This window comes from Bombyx mandarina, chromosome 13 (assembly GCF_030267445.1).
Source record: "Bombyx mandarina strain Sakado chromosome 13, ASM3026744v2".
Classification (NCBI taxonomy): Eukaryota; Metazoa; Arthropoda; class Insecta; order Lepidoptera; family Bombycidae; genus Bombyx; species Bombyx mandarina.
In genome coordinates, this window is record NC_143220.1 from 11,414,429 (window position 1) to 11,432,881 (window position 18,453).

The 18,453-nt window shown below is 36.1% G+C and overlaps 1 protein-coding gene across 3 annotated transcripts in view; it reads right to left on the reverse strand.

Annotated features, from left to right (window-relative positions):
• The window catches only part of LOC114241814 (neurotrimin), a 78,491-nt gene that overhangs the window by 22,849 nt on the left and 37,189 nt on the right, over window positions 1-18,453 (reverse strand). For all 3 annotated transcript variants that reach the window (XM_028172793.2, XM_028172792.2, XM_028172791.2), the window contains exon 2: window positions 13,693-13,923. In XM_028172793.2, the coding sequence (XP_028028594.1) occupies window positions 13,693-13,780 (88 nt within the window). In that variant the 5' untranslated portion in view covers window positions 13,781-13,923. The remainder of the gene's footprint in view (window positions 1-13,692; window positions 13,924-18,453) is intronic.

Below are 18,453 nucleotides of genomic sequence, written 5' to 3' on the forward strand. Positions count from 1 at the left end.
TATTCAATATTGAAATTCGAGTTGACATCCGTCGTACAAATTCAATACCGAAACTTGTTGACGCTGAAGAATAATAAAAGCCTTTCCATCTCAATATCAACAATGCCCTCTTCAGTCCTACCAAAATCTTCGAATGCTTCTACTATGCTAGAATTTAATTTAAATTATATCTAAAATACTAATATTTAATTATTTTAATTTTCACCCTCGTTTTAAGAAACTATACTGAGACCTTAGAACTGATATCTCAAGGTTGGCAGCATTTACGTTGTAGATGTCTATGGGCTCCAGTAACCACTTAACAACAGGTAGGCTGTGAGCTCGTGCACCCATCTAAGCAATAAAAAAAACCAGTCAAATACCCAATTAACAATATATATTTTTCTGAAGTAACACAAAAACAATATCTACTAACCCTTAAAGAAAATGGCGCAGTGCCGTGCGCCTTTCACTACAATTTCGTTAATCGCCTCGCACACGTTTTGTAAGGGCTGCGTGACTACGTAAACTTACTGAATTACAGTGTACTGAAACATCTGACACGAAGGCAGTAAGCAGTGGCACGTCGATACATTTATGTTGTAGCAAATAAAAACGTACCAATAGGATCATTGAAAATAATTCTCAATAGAGCAATCTTAAGGTTTCGTTTACCTCTACAATCGCCTTTGTTCGGGTTTCAGTGAAGTTTTTTAATTATACTATTCCTAAAATTGATCGAAAGAATATATCGATACTAATTAAGATAATTAATATGAAAGTTGGTGTGTTTGCATTTTTTTGGATTGGATTTGGATGACATTTCCCACAGATGGTTTATAATAACCTAAAGTAACACATACTTAATTTGATACATATTTTACCAAGGTAAATTACATGGCCTGAACATTTTATGGACATATCTGCTATATTAAATACGACACTGTTTCCATTAGTTTTAGTGATTTTAGGTATGAACGTAGAAATTTACAGATAGTCTATGGACCAGAGTGTGACGTGCAACTCTTTATTCCGGGAAAATGCATCGTGTTTCATTATTTCCAAATTACAAATATAGCACTGGTGAAAGCGCGGGGCAAATGTATTATTTAATACGTTAGAACTAATTAAAAATAAATATTCAATTTGAACAGTTCAAATTAAGTATATGAAACCTTATTATGTCTAAAAAATTTGAAATCAAATCTCAACAATATATAGGCTGTTTTTAAATTGCGCCGAAATAAGGAAGATATTCGACAGGGCCTTATTTAAATGAAGTAAATTGCGATTTCGGCAGTGGATAATAGTATCCTATCAAAAATCATTTTGTTCAACGTCCTTCATCAGATGGAGAAGGACGTTGAACAAAATGTGGAACAAATGAAGATATTTAATTGATACTACACGTAGTGTCATCACTGAACAAGGGAGATAAAGATAATCATAACTCACTTTACACAATGCAATATTCTACGTGATCTTGCCGAAATTGGCGTCAACCACATTTTTGTTTAAACAAAACATTCTTTTTTAATCTTGCCAACTTTAGCTTTTAACCTATATTGAAGTTTTCTTATTAAGCTGATTCTTATCCGGATGAAAACCATACTTACATTGGATTACATTTACCACTATTTGATCAAACGCGATTTAACCAAATTATGGAGTAAAGAAACAACTTGTTATATGGTCGAAAAACTGCCCTAAAAATCTTATATCGATTTATTTCCCAGTATCTCAAGGCCATAGAATACATTGGGATTGATGAAGCCAGGATAACGGCCCAGTTAAGTCCTTTGGCTCTCATATCGTCTCATTTAATGCCAACTTTACGTCTTTATCTTAAGATAGAGCCATTCAACCCTTGTCTCGGAAGAATTGTTTGTTAGACGGAATGCATTCAAATAAAATTAATCTTTAAGTCTACGTGCTTTATGTTGTTTTTGTTCTGTAGGATTTTCTGGTAAGACGATATAAAATTGTAAAGGAGAACGAGAAACGTGGATACATTTTTTGTTATCTTATTGTCTGTTTGTGTCTTATTAGTTTTCACTGACAGATATTGAACAAATGTAGGACGTAATTTTCAAAGAAGTCGAGCGACTATTTTATTATGTGTACCATAAACCTTTGATAGTATGAGACTAGAACCAAATCTAGATCGTCATAAATATATTCTAGTCTACAGAAATCAAATAGTGTTCCAAATTATTTTTGCACTAAAAATATTTGTGCCATCAACTAAATTATAAAGAACGGAGTTCCTGAAACTATTGCTGCTTTTAGCGAAATTACTCAAGACTTGTTAGTGACACAATGTAATAACTGGGTCGCGAACTGTAGACTTGTAGTAATGATTATTCGAGTTACGCGAATTAATCTAGTCGAATGTTGATTTTTCATTTCGTTCAGCGTTTTATTTCCCGTTTTAGTATGTTTTATTTTTATTTTATTTTTATTGCCTCGATGTGTGGACGAGCTCACAGCCCACCTGGTGTTAAGTGGTTACTGGAACTCATAGACATCTACAACGCAAATGCACCACACACCTTGAGATATAAGATCTAAGATCTCAGTATAGTTACAACGGCTGCCCCACCCTTCAAACCGAAACGCATTACTGCTTCACGGCAGAAATAGGCGGGGCGGTGGTACCTACCCATGCGGACTCACAAGAGGTCCTACCACCAGTATGTTTGTACAGTCAACTGCAGAATTTCATGACGAGCTTTTGAGATGGTAACTAATCTCTTACGAAATGTCTCCTCCTTGCCAGAGCCGCAGTAATCGAAGATGGTATCGAGCATGGAATACGATGGTTTAAAGGTACCCAATAACTGACTCCCCAGCACTTTTAGACCTCTACGGTGGCGGGCCGTGCGATAGTAAAACGAGATGATGGAATCATCTCAAACAATTCCTCAGAGCACTCCCCATAGAACATACGGTACAAAATACAGAGAGAACCGAAGTCCCTCTGCAGACACAGAAGTCCCAAACGATATCAGTGTCAAAGCAGTAATGTCTGTCGGTTCATAAAGAATGAAATTACCGTTATCAGAGCTGATGTAATTTTAACCTTTGAGGTTCTAAGACTAATGTAATGTAAGACTACAATATGTCCAATACGTGTGGGCACTGGACCTCATATCATAATATATATAGTCGCCATAAGTGGCGACGTATACTTTGCTATTATGGAATAACTTAGGATCCACTTAAAGGATGGATCATGAGCTCGTCTGTCTAAGTGCAGCCATAAAAAGCCTGTAACTAATAGTTTCATATTTTCGTCGCTCCGAATCCTTTATATTTCTTATTCAAAATCAGCATACGACTGTTTTTCTTAAATATTCCAAATAAATGTATTTATGATTTTATTTTGCATCGATTTTGACGGATTGTTATCAACTTGCTAACTGCTCTGCTGTTTAGCTAGAAATTCGCATTTGATTTTAAAGCAGTTTCTTGATGAGCCACAAACTGAAATTCTAAAATAACTCAAATTCGAATGACCATTGTTTGATATTACGTAACACATTTCATTTCACTAATCAATTGCTAAATTGTGATTTTTACTACATTACATTTAACATTTTTGACTAGGGATATTATTTAATTAAGTATAATCTATCTATCTATATATACCTATATATATATAAATGAATTGCTGTTCTTTAGTCTCGCTAAAACTTGAGAACGGCTGGACCGATTCGGTTAATGTTGATCTTGAATTATTGGTGGAAGTCAAGAGAAGGTTTAAAAGGTATATAAATATGAAAATGCTCGGAATTAAATAAAAATAACAATTTTGTATTTCCTTTGATGTGCACCCCGTCGGACGCCTTCTTTTGTTTATTTTAAGTTTATTTTATACAAAAGTTTAGGTCTTTTATTTATCGATTGAGGCACTACGAAGTCTGCTGGGTCAGCTAGTATGCTTATATTTTTGTATTAATAAAAAAAGAAGGTAACGTTGAAAATATTACAAATTCCAAGTTTCAAAAGCATAACTATGTATGAAATCATCAGAAAACCCCACTCGTTTTTCAATGTTTTTTATAAAATTTTATAAGTTAAGTTCAACGCCATTATCAGTGCATTTCCCAGTAACAATGTTTGTATGGCCTCGTTTCTTTGTTTACCTTCAATAAGCGATCGCTCAGTGTGTGGGCTTAACGGATTCAATTTTAATGGAATTGCCAAAGAAGAAAACAGATATAAATACAGGTATATATTATGTGAATTATTTCTATGTTATTTTTGTCATTTTTTATTTCGCTCGGGACTCGTTGGACGGAACACAGATCCAACGAATCCATTCTTACCGAGCTCAAGATTACAATGCACCTCAGCACTACAATCGCGCGGAGGAGTTTCGAGTTCTTTGGACATATCGCCAGAAAGAGAGGTGACAATATGGAAAAGCTGCTGGTAACAGGCAAGGTATGCGGAAGAAGGCCCAGAGGCAGAAGTTTAATGCGCTGGTCGGACCAGATACGCTCCACTCTCAATACTTCAGTCCACGTTGCTATCCACACAGCCGAGGACAGGCAGGAATGGCGCAAGATAATGAAGGAGAAAGTTGTTAGAGTAGGCTACGACCCTCAGCACTGAGGATTATCGACGCAAGGAGGAGGAGGATTCACGTCGACGCTTTGATCCAGTATTATTATAAAATACCAGCAGTTGCTTGTGTGCAACCAGCATTATGTTTAGTCGGGATAGAATTTATCCTGAAAAACTAGCATTATGTAGACCACGCTTTTTTTGCGTTGAGTAAAATACATGGACTCCGGTAGTGGATTATGCGCATCTGGTTCAGTTTCATAACGTAACAAGTCACGTCTTGGCGTCGTTTAATTTGGAACCTTAACTTCTCCAAACATAATTAAAACATATCATCGCACGTCCTGTATTAACTTCATCGTAAAGGTAAAATGTTTAGTAGAACTTTATGTACACGGTAAGTTTCTTAATTTATGAATTCCTCGAAACTTCGAAATGTGTAAGAACTTTTCTTTGTAAAATAAATTTATGCGTTGCAAAAATAGATAGATAAAAAAATAGATAGATAAAAATAGAAAATTTTCCTATTTATATATTGAAATTTTCAATTTTTACTTTTTGAGCACTATAGAGATATTATTTCCCATTTTCTTTTTAAAATTGAGTAAATTATAAAGCTTTATAATACCGTGGTGGAGTTAGAGGAAAAGCAAAAAGGTTTTTTGTTGGCTCTATTAAAACTTTTTTGCCTGTCTATCTGACAGAAGCCTCGGGAGGCTATTCTGGCTTCACCATCACTGTTGGACAAGCACATGCGTCTCAGCTTAGAAGAAATTGCTAACATCTGTCCTAGCAAGAGCAGTGCTTCGCTAAATCTACAACCGCGATCCACTGAGAAGATCTGGTGCGAAACTCAATAGGCAGTATCAACGAGAAAGTATTTGCGGGAGTTCATTAATTTTTACGATCGGCGTTACAAAATATTCACATGTATATGTAAAAAAGTATAAGTACAGTACTAGCTCCCAAAACCCACCTAAACAGTACCGTGCATATGTTTGAGTACGTCGGGGAGCACGGACCTCTGTCGGCCAGTGGCCTTTATGACAATGACAATGCGCAGAATGATAGGGCGACTTCATAAGCCTCCTTCCCAAACAAGCATGTAATAAAACTAAAACAAAGAATATTGAAGGCAGATAACTAGCAAAATGCTCCCATTAACTGGTTCTACACAGGTGAAACGATGAGGAAAGCAAAGGCTCTCTTTCTCGTTCTTCGTCGCTCCTTTTATAAGATGGAGAGCTTGATGATGTTGAGCATCGACTGCAAATCGAAAAGCAGACCGTTAGCATATATTACATTATATTGACGTTAAATAGACGTTGACTTCTTCACATAAACCTCCACCAAAGTTCATCCATGGTGTGTCCAACGTCGTAATTCTGTGTTCTTCTCTATGTCAACAATATGCATTTTGAGAATGAATTCATTTTTCATTTGAGTTTTATTCAGACTCTTTTACTAATTCAACATTAGAATAGATTAAGAATGAATACAACTTCAATTTATAACATTAAAAACCGCATTTATTCACGCAAAGAAATAGCCATTAAGCATTTTAATAATCTCCTCTCGTATCACTCGCAAAGTAATTCGAAAACCACGCTAATGAACGTTAAAAACGATTAATTTTGATCAACTAAAGTTTTTACGACGAACGAACAATTATTTTGAATTATTATTCGGTAATTTGAAAAGTTTTCGGAACATTTGTACGGAGAGATGATTGCAGTAATTTCGTGTCGGCCTAAATTTTAATGTATCTGTGAAGCCTCTATACATTATGCCGAAACTGTATAAATTTATTGGTTGACCTTTATATTAATCCTATTATACTTGATTCTACTATTCCGAAAACCATACTTTTAAAAATTTCATCTGTACGCATCATATAAGTATTTCGCTAAAAAAATCTTGCAAACGTTATTTAAAAGTAATTTAAGTGTAATACGCGAACTGCTAAAAGTTTTTTAGTGTTTACACAATATGACAATGAATTAAGTAAAGTTAGTTAATGTTGATACGAAATTATTGTGACGTGATAGACGTGTTAAGAGGAGAACATAATTTAAGAACCATGAAATTATTTAATTTAAATTTAAATTATTTGTTTTTTTTTTTTATTAAATTCGACTCCGACTCGAAAACTCCAAATATCTTTATTAATGACTCTAAACGAGAAACAAAAATTATTGGAAGTCTAATTAAAGATAGCCTAGGCCTATTTCCGACAGTGGAAGTCTGTGGACGGAAAGATCGAGGATAGATATGTCAGGTAGAATACCTAGTTAATTATTTAAGGTACGGTAGGTAAGGCAAAAAACAATTGTATCATACTATAGAGTGTTTAACAAGGAAAATAAAACGTTTTACGGTTTACCTCGCTTTTTTTTTTCATTTTATTACTTCCCACTTTTGGAATACTTTACAGATTTCGTGATCACGGACTACTGTCGTTTGTAAAATTAGCTTTATTATGTCTAAGACTAGCAAAAACCAGAGAAGATAAAAATAATGTTAAGGCCGTTGTTGACAACACAACACAATTGATTCTGACTTTATGTCTGAAAGTAACCACCTAAGATCAAGAAGGCCGTAAATTTCTAGATATTTAAATAAGCAAACTTGTCCAGTACTTACAAAATCTCATTTTAACACATAAACTAGAGAACTGTTTATTTTGTTAAACAAAGTTAGAATTGGTTTGCGAATTAAATTTCGTGAACTTGTAACAGCAGTGCTATAGCAAAATGTTATTTTTTTAAGTGAAGTGTCTGAAACTTTTCTATGAAATTGTTGCCGACATGATTTTGTATGGCAATAACCTTTGAGTCGCGTGTTACCTTTGAATTTACGATCTGGCCAAATTGCAGAGATACCATAAGTTTTACAATCCTATAAAAATTCGAATGCAAGGGAATAAATAAAAATAAACAAATGCTAGGAGCAATTTATCTCATCATTTCATTTTTAACATCGCTCCGCCCGCCACCGGAGCAGAATCAATACTAAAACTACTGTGCTACCTCATAGTCCGTTCCCAGAGATTTCAGATCTGATTTTTCAGCATTACCGTCCGGCTCAGCAAATATTTTCATACCATGATATTTCCTGAGCGCTATGAACACGTCGACCGAAGAAGACATGAATGAGTGTGTGAATGACGATATGAGAGAGAAAGAGAGAGGAGTGAGTGTTGAGATGACGGCTGATAGAAGAGAATGGAAGAGAAAAATTCACTGTGCCGACCCCACCTAGTAGGATCACATGGGATGGGACCACCTAAATCCAAGAAGAGGTTTGCAGTAGGCGGTTTGACTGTGCTCCTGGCATTCCTGACCTCAGCGACGGGAACCACTCACCAACAGGTGAACCGCATCCTTGTCTGACTACAGTGACTAAAAAAGATCAGATGTCTTATCTCGAACACTCACACTGCATAATAAATAAGAAGCCACCTAGTTGTGGTTATGCCTGATATTAAATAATTTTTCCACTAATTATAATAGAAATTTTAATTAACTATTCCATATTTTACGTGCAAAATTTAATGTTTATAAAACTAATGGAAGCGACAAAAGATAAAGCAGTTTACGATATGTATGCTATTAATTGACAATATTATGACAAAATTTCACTAGTAATCAAAATTTGCTGCTTATTAAAACCATAAAAATACATTTAGTATCAACAAAAACAAACAATTTGGACCTCTAGTTTTCACTAGCTCGACAATTACGCGTAAAACGGACATGAACAAGCATATTCCGTTATAAAATAAACAAATTTTGTAAAGTATCCTATGACTATGAGTAGGGTATTGCGACCCTTGGGAATAGCGACCAAAAACAAGCCTTGTCCCTTCCAAACAAAGTTGTTTATTGTTCGTATGATATTTAAAGTGTTGAAACAGCTATGGAACAATGAAATAAATGTAGTGAGCTCTACATTATGAAAACTCATTACAAAAGCCGGCGCTGTTCTTGGCGTGCATATGTAATGTTGGTATTTAAATGTGGGATCTGGAAAAACTTCATCTACATGTTAATTCGTGAGTTTCATTCTACTGATTGTTTACGTAATTAAATAAAGTGATTTTAATCCTGTGAAGTTATTCATTTATCACATAATTGAATACAAAATATCTACGAAATATGTATTTTCTATTATTTCATGAATTGCGACGCATTACAGTTGCCAAAGGACTCTTATTTTTTGTTATATTGTCTATTTTAATTAGCTATATAGGACAGAAGAGCCGTTAGCTGATGTTAAGTGGTTAGTATCTGCTGCAATGCACGGCACGGCGAAGCTATCTACCTCTAAAGACTTTTTCAAATTTTTTCTTCTTCAAGTAAGGCATATCATAGCGACCAGCTTCTTGGACGGGACTGATTTCAGAAGCAAGCCTTGAAAACTTAAACCATACTGTCAATAAGCGCAGCTGTTCCAAGTGTTAGGGATGTGAACTGTGGTCACGTCAAAAGTTCCGGTGCGACAGTTAAAAGAAAATTATTTTCATTATAAACAATTCCTAAGAGTATCGTACTGTATAATGTATAATATCGAGAGCGCTAATATCACCCCTTAGCCACAAGCCACAAAGATCCGAGCGAGTCTTAATTCTTGTCTTGCATAGCTGGCGTTAAGTTAACAGAGCTCACAGTCCGGTACTGTATTTACTTCTCTATCATTCTTCCTTACATATTCTTAAAGATCGTGGATAATAAACTATAATAAAAAAGTACAATAGTGCCCTTTAATTCTTAGTTTATAATTCGGTTTGATTCTTCGCACATACCGTCCGTTGCCGCGATATTATCCATCCGTTAGGCTTGATATTTCGTTCCTTAAAGAACTCAGTATTTCTAAGAAAGGATGTTCAAAGTATACCCGCTGTATTCACACTGCGTTTCTTGTGTTCAGACCTCGAAATAGTGTGACTTTATCGACTCATTGCAATTATTAGAACAACATGCTTAGTACTTAGAAATTTTCGGTAAGCGTTAAAATACACTGAGCACTTGTTGATATGTTTGTTTTAGTTTTCAAAACGACCTATGTCCTAACTCAATTAATATTATAGTTGTGGTAATGTATGAGATGCCCGGCCTACCTTTATCGAGTTATTCGATTACGCCTGTATTCCACAGACAGATATCAATTTCTCTAATGAATTACATATAATATTTCACACAAATTCAAGAATAACGATCGATCGATCAAGGAAAAACTCATCGTTTTATAAAAATTGTACTCGTAAAACTATTTGCATAATTATTGGAGGTAGAGCGTCTTATGAGGAAGGATGGAGGGATCCTTCACCCAGAATTATGCCGATAGCCGGGCAAAGTAGAGGAGTTTAAGTTGGAAGGCGGACGGCACTAGACCGGGCAAACGTTAGGAAGAAGAAGAGCGCCATGTGAGCTCACACGGATGAATAAACCTACCTACTTCTGCCGCGAAGCAGTAACGAGTGCTGGTGAGTGAGTGAGAGAGTAGGAAGACCTTGACACTAATTCAGATTTAGTTAGACCTCATGCGTCAAGGTGGATGTCGGAATTTGCGTAACGATGCTTGTGGTTTCCAGTAACCACGTATCAACCGACGGGCCATAAGCTCATTCGCCCATCTAAGCTACTAAAACGAAAAAACAAAACAAGATACCATTGTCCTGAAAAATAATTATTTGTAGTATTAATGATTCAATATTTTTGGACATTATTTTACTAGTCATTTTAACTATCAATTTCCCACAAGAAAAACGTCTAAAACAGAAAAAATTAAGATAAGTTCTACCGAGCTATGATTTACTGGTAGTAGGACCGTGAAGCGGTAATGCGTTTCGGTTTGAAGGGTCAGGCAGCCGTTGTAACTATACTAAGACCTTAGAACTTATATCTCAAGTTGGGTGGCGCATTTACGTTGTAGATTCTATGGGCTCTAGCAACCACTTAACACCAGGTGGGCTGTGAGCTCGTCCACCCATCTAAGCAATAAAAAAAATAAATAAATAAAATACTATAGTAATGAAAACGAAGTCGAAAAGTAAGCTTTGTAGGGAAAACGCAATCGTAAATCGCTTCCTAAACTTTTCAATTCCCTTTAAATTTACCCCGATCTTGCGGAACAAATCAATCTAAATTCGATTTCCGCCGCGTTCGTTCAGTAATGTACCTGTCTGAACTATTTAGGAGCGGAACCAAACAGCGTTGTCTGAAAATTGGTACGTCCCTAATGAATTAAGGCACATCACATACAATGGTTTTGTGATTTAGGATCATCTAAAGAATTTGTGTTTCTGAATTAAGTCACCGTCAGCAAACATCTTGACAATTTTTATCGCGTTAATGCATGAAGCGCTTACAACCCTCCTAATGTAAAATGATTACCAGAGACCATGCCTATGATAACATTAATGCAGCCTTTTGTAGTATTTTGAATCTGTCTGAATCTGAGTCCATTGCAGCCCATTCATTAGACCGGAACGTATTACTGCATCGCGGCAGAAATAGGCAGGATGGCCGTACCTACCTACTTATGACCAGATGGGCCGTGAGCTTGTTGAAAAATACGACACTAAATGTTTAGAAATTACTATAATACATTCAATATTATAGTTATGTTTCAAAGTTTTAAAGCTGCATCTAGAACATTATAAATACGGTATTTTTATCGGATTTCCCGAGGTTGAATCTCTCGTTTGAACCGTCATTATAGTATTTCCGAGATCTCCTTCTCTACCTCCGACAGCCATACGTGATCACGAAAACTGAAGCATTCGAAAAATCGTAAACAATACATATTTTTTTTTTATAAATGCGAAATTAAAACTGTAAAATTACTTTTAATCATTACAGATACGGTTTGATTTTACGAATTTTAAAAATAGTGACGTGTGTGGCCTGACTTAGGCTTCACGAATTCGAGAACGACCCACGATAATTGGGTTCAGTAACAATTTACGAGGTATGGTAGCTCTTTGTTAGGGGTAAAGGTATGCAAACCCATATTTGTTGCTTTACTGTCGCTTATTAGCGCTGGGTCATCGGTACGGTTCCGTTAATGTAAATTTCAAACGAAGGTAGATAACGATCTACTGTCCTATCCTATCCTATCCTTGTTTAATTAATTGCTTCTCAAATGTCTTGTTTTGTTTATCAATTTAGTTTAAGAGCATTTTTATTAGCTTCAGGGAAACTTTTACGTAACATTGCCAATGTCAGTGACAGCGTTAACAAACCGAGCACACTGAAATAGACATGAAAATAAATAATAGTTTAAAAAAACTAACGAAATACGCTTTTATAGAAAATCCGACTAAAAAATAGAAAAAAAAAAAATAATAAAATTGAATTAATAATAGTGTAAGAAAAAATGATTTTATTGTAAAAAAAGCGTGGGGTGATTTTCAGGATATTATCAAAATAACCCTTCTACTCATATCTGTTCATAAAATATTTATAACTATTGATATGCACCGCACACTTTTTTTACAATAAAATCATTTTTTCTTATACTATTTTTAATTCAAATTTATTAAGATTTATTTTCTATTTTTTAGTTGGATTTTTTTTTTCTTACACTATTATTAATTCAAATTTATTAAAATTTATTTTCTATTTTTTAGTTGGATTTTCTATAAAAGCGTACCTATTTTGTTAGTTTTTTTTTTTAAACTCTTATTTATTTTTTATTTTTTATTATTATTATTAATACTTTATTTAAGTTTTTTTTTTTTTAAAACCATAACATTTTGTTAGTAATAATTACTTATAATCTATACTAGTAACTTAAAAAATCTAACACATAACTATCATTATACATATACATTTTATAACATTATATATTCATTTATTTTTTCTCCTTCCAAGTGCCTACTGCAAAGGCTATTGATCAGCAGTCCCTCCATCTTGCTCGATATGAATATTTTTTAGTTGAATTTCAATTTTTTCAATATATTTTTTTAAATATGGTATTGTCATCGGTCCTTAATAAGTATACCAAATTTCGAGTTAATCCGACGTTTTGAAGGGGACCAAATTCATGTTCAAAGATTCCGTTACAAAAATACATACGTCTGAAGCTAATAAAAGCGTATTAATGACATTCAGGAACAACGGTACTTGGCTGCGCTTCTGACATTGCTGCCTACCATGTGCGACGGTAACAACTCATCATCAGGTGAGCCGCATGCTCATCTTCCTACAAATTAAATGAACACAAAACAATACTAAATTGAGAGGCTTCTATGATATGCCACATCCAGTGAAATTATAACTGTACTGTAATTTGCGGCTTCGCCCGCGTGGTCAAGGAAAGATGTCAATGCAGCTTACCTCGGAACAGACAGTATTGACAGACAACAACAAATAAGAGTACATAGATAATATCTCCATACATATATTAATATTTAAAAATGTGATGTCTGTAGGAGAAATATTTATGCAAAATAAATAACTAACCAATTGACTAATAATTAATTTTAATTAAGTTAAGTCTTTCTTCGTTTTTCTTGATCAAAATTATTGTAATAAATATTATTTAAATCATGTCCCTTAACGTAAGAATATTGTTGCTTCAAGAATTTCAAGCTTACTTGAAATATCCGTAAATATTGCCAGGAATGAACTGGTTACCATACTTTTTTTAATTTAAGCAATATTGTTACTTTTAGTATAATCAAAAGAAAAAGCGGAAAAATATTTAGTCACGGTTAAAAATACTTACAAATAGAAAAGATATGAGTGTTGCGTACGACTATACGACGCGTATGGTGTTTGCAATGTATCAATAATTAGGCTATCTTCAACAGTGTTTTAGTTAATGACAAAGCAAATTAAAATTCTGAAGGTACTTATTTGTAATCTATACTAATATATAAATCTACAGTGTTTTTTACGGATGTTCCGTTATAACTACTGAACCATGCAACCGATTGACTTGAAACTTGGTATCCGTCTAGAAAATACATGTACTTAATGGATAGGCTAATATTTGTATGAGTGTTGGATTCCTACACCAGTTGCGGGGGCGTTAATGATGAGAATCTTTGTGGGGGTGAGGAATAATAATGTTAATTTTAAATGCCCAGCGAAGCGGACGGTTACAGCTAGTTGCACATATAATTCTACTCACCATATTCGGGACAAATGATGCAAAACGCCACAGCCAGGAAGAAGCCAATCACCTCGCCCCCGAGTCCCTTGCCAGCCATTTTTTCCATGTTAATTAACCGACATTCGCTTTCACCGGCATCTTTTCCCGTTTCTTAATGTTCACTAGAGGTTTACGATCGCATTCGCTAACTTTGAAAGCGCGTCAACACTTTTCAGTGGCATTTTCGACTTGAACACTTCGGTATCACACCTGTAACAAAAAAAATACGCTCTTAAATTTATTTTTCTTTTTTATTGCTTAGATGGATGGACTTGCTGATCTCCTTGGTGTTAAGTCGCTACCGGAGTCCATAGACATCAACAATGTAAATGCCGCCACCCACCTTGACTCATGAGTTCTAAGTTCTCAGTTTTTTCAGCATAACGGCTGCCTTACACTTCAAGCCGAAACACATTACTGCTTCAGGACAGAAATAGGCAGGGTGGTAGTACCTAGTAGGATAGTAGGATTCACAAGACGCCCTACCAAAAGAGTAAATTATGCAGTATGCACCAATATTAAATTTACTAATATATTTATTTTATTTATTTATTTATAACTTCTTATACTATAAAGTATAAAGGCGGACTTAATGCCATAGGCATTCTCTAACAGTCTACCTTAGGGGAGTGCAGAGATGAAGCTTGGTAGGTGTAGTGTGAAGGTGATATTACTGAAACATAATAATATGTGTATATATAATTTTTACTAATATACTAATTTCAATTTGTTGTTTATTTAAATTTTACTGTAAATTTAAAATATGCACGAAGATTTTGGCTTCTTTAATATTCACGGGCATGTTGAAGTATACAAACAAGGACATGCATTTTATTTTATGCATATTCACCAACTATAACTATACATAACGAGCCTTGTGGAGAGCACTTAACGGTAGACAGCGGCATGGTTCTGCCCCTGGCATTGCTGAAGTCCATGGGCGACGGTAACCACTCACCATCAGGTGGGCCGTATGCTCGTCGTCTGCCTACAAGGGAAATAACAAAAAAAAAACTATGAGAAAAGAGTAAAATAATGTATCTATACGCTGTCCAATCTTAGTAGATTAATGTAGTAAACAGCAATGGCTGACGAGTAACCAAAGACAATGTATAGTGTTGGGAAATCATAGAATAACCAAACGATTCGATTACATAAGAAACAAAAATCATATTATATCATCCACTGTAAAAATCGTATACGGTATAATGATATCGAAATAACGAAATCGTGTTATCTATATCTCGCAATAGATATGAGAAAATCGATTCGTATTTATATGAATTCAGAAAATATGGTTTCTGAAAATATATGGTTTGTAAATCAGATATCTGCAATATATGGTTTCGATTTGATACGCGGCAAAAGCTTTATTACCCACTCCTAATAACATGTATGATGTTCAAATACTCAAAATAATGAGAAAAAGAATTTCACGGATTCGATAAATTAATATTTGGGGGCTATTTATTCTTAAATATCGATATTTTGAAACGTATTTAATTATAATAATATCTATGGATAAAAGTAAAAATGTTCGCTAAGTAATAAAATTACTATAAAAATATATGATATGAGCTTTTGCTTGTATGTAATATTATTTAGTTTGTGTTTAAAAAGTTGAATACATTCACACATAGTACATTTAAACTTCATTTACTTAGCGTTATTACGGTGTGGCATTGCCTATACCAAACCTTTATAATATAGAAGTTTTAAAACACTTCCAAAAACACAGTAAAAAGGTTTTATAATATTCTAGCTGACCCGGCAGACTTCGTAGTGCCTCAAATGCCTCAATCGATAAATAAAAGACACATCAAGGGGACACAACAAAATTGTTTGTTTTTATAAAATTCCGAGCTTTTTTATATTTTCTCACCTTTTAAACCTTCCCTGGACTTCCACGAATAATTCAAGACCAAAATTAACCAAATCGGTACAGCCGTTCTCGAGTTTTAGCGAGACTAACGAACAGCAATTCATTTTTATATTTATAGATAGATGCTAGTTAGAAATTTGAACTTGTCATGAAAAGTTCAATTCTTTCATTTTCTAGAATAATTCATTCACCTACGGTGCATCCCTATGATTCATAAAGACGATAGACTTACGAAATGCCAAATTGCCATGTCGCTGTTTAGTCTGTGGCCTCAATCTTATGAAATTTAGTTAAATATTGTGTTTAAATGGTTAATTTAAAACAATTTCAGCATTAATATGTACTTTAGGTGTTTCTTAAGTTTAAGACATTAACACGATTGAGTGTGTTTGAGTGCAAAAATCGTGATATTGTTAAAGAATTATATATTATAGATATTGAAAAGTGATGTTTGTTAACCACATTGATCCAATAGGGTTGGACAAAGTTTAATTGTTTTGAGCACTACCAAAACGATTTAATAAAAGACCAAACGATTCCACTACCCGTCTAAACGTTAAACAAACCGTTTTTTTCTCACACAATAGCCGTCTCATAATAATTATTTGTGCTACACGTTACCACTGGAAGCGACCTGAAAAGGACGACTTGTATTGTACAAAGGCGTCCGAGGCAGAAATTGTATTCTATACAATCGCTTTATGTCAACCACGAACGCCGGTTCTGTACCTATGTCTGTTCTTTGTCGCGTCACCTACACAAGCGGTTGTACGTACGGTTTGTTTCGTCTCCTTTCATTGAACAAGAGAAATTCACTTCAATTGTGCCGACATTAGAATTAGAAGTGTAGTGTTCTTTATTACGAAAGGGGTTTTCGGTTTGTTTAACAGAAACAGACCGAAGTTTGCTAAGCTAGCCGTAAATGGGTAAGGGTTGCTCGGGAAATCGGCGTAATACATACGAGACATGAGTTCAGATCGATCTTTTTACTACTCCCACTTTATATATTTTGAAGTCGTCGTGGCCTAAAGGATAAGACGTCCGGTGCATTCGTATATAGCGATGCACCGGTGTTCGAATCCCGCTGGCCGGGTACCAATTTTTCTAATGAAATACGTACTTTACAAATGTTTACGATTGACTTCCACGGTGAAGGAATAACATCGGGTTATAAAAATCAAACCCGAAAAATTATAATTTGCGTAATTACTGGTGGTAGGACCACTTGTGAGTCCACACGGGTAGGTACCACCGCCCTGCTTATTTCTGCCGTGAAGCAGTAATGCGTTTCGGTTTGAAGGGTGGGGTAGCCGTTGTGACTATACTGAGACCTTAGAACTTATATCTCAAGGTGTGTGGCGCATTTACGTAGTAGATGTCTATGGGCTCCAGTAACCACTTAAACACCAGGTGGGCTGTGAGCTCGTCCACACGTCTAAGCAATAAAAAATAAAAATAAAATATATATTCACTAGCGACCCGCCCTCGCTTCGCTTCGGAAACTGTAATTTATTATTGATTTCTCCACTATTTAATGGATGTTATTATACATATAAACCTTCCTCTTCAATCATTCAACCTATTAAAAAAACCGCATCAAAATCAGTTGCGTAGTTTTAAAGATTTAAGCATACATAGGGACAGACAGATATAGGGACAGAGAAAGCGACTTTGTTTTATACTATGTAGTGATTTACTTTAATACGTAATACCATAAAGCATAGCGTGGAGAGCAGTAAATAACAATTGTTATTTTTAAGCACTTATCCTTTGCAAGTACATCAACCCACTGACTTTCTCGCTGGATCTTCTGTGGGTCGCAATTCCGATCCGATGGTAGATTCTGCAGAGCACTGCTCTGGCTAGAGCTAGTATTAGCAAATTCTCTCAGATTGAGCCCGTGAGCTCACCTACCCGTCCGAGCGTACTTAGAAAGCTTCTTAGGCTACCAGCGAAGAAGTAGAAAAAATACACATATATCAAGAACTCGCTATCGAACGAGAACACAGAAAGTCACTAACCCGCAGCTAAGGTCATTTTCGGAATTATAATGCATTGCGTGCTGAGTTGTAAGCTCTAATAATTTTCATCACGATTTCAATAGTTTTAAGTCAGGGATTGCTTATGCTTCAGATGCTTACCGGCCATGGGTGTTTTGGCCGGTACCTGCATCGCATCGCCTGGAGGGAACCGACGATGGAGTGTCACAACTGTGACTGCGACGAGGACACGGTCGAGCATACGCTCGCATATTGCCCCGCATGGCTGGAGCAACGCCGTGTCCTTGTCTCGCAAATAGGACCGGACTTATCGCTGTCGACCGTCATGGCCACGATGCTCGTCAGCGATGAGTCCTGGAAGGCGATGCTCGACTTCTGCGAGTACACCATCTCGCAGAAGGAGGCGGCGGAACGAGAGAGGGAGAGCTCATCCCTCTCCGCACCTATCCGTCGCCGCCGAGTCGGGCAAAGGCCCTTCTCCGGCCCCTGAAGATGGCGGCTTCCCCCCGGTGAAGGTCAAGGGGCGACCTGAGGGGGTAGAGGCCGCGCGGCGCGCTACCAGCAATCTAGCGCGCTGCCAAGGAGTTACGAAAGAGCGACCGGTTGGCGGTGTATCGCGTCCCGACCCGGCAGGCTGGTTCTGGTCCAGCGGGGTATTCCGGGACACCAGCGGCACTGTCTGGGCGGTCTGACGGGCTGCCGTACCGAGACGGCCGACGTTTCAGAGCCTTCGATTCGCCTCGAAGGCTCCATCGGCTGGGCGTCCTTGGGGTGAGCCGCGCCGTCTGGTTGTAGTGTTGACCGCAGTAACCCCCCTACCTCATCCGGGTTCTGACCTCGGAGAGGATCGGACGTCGG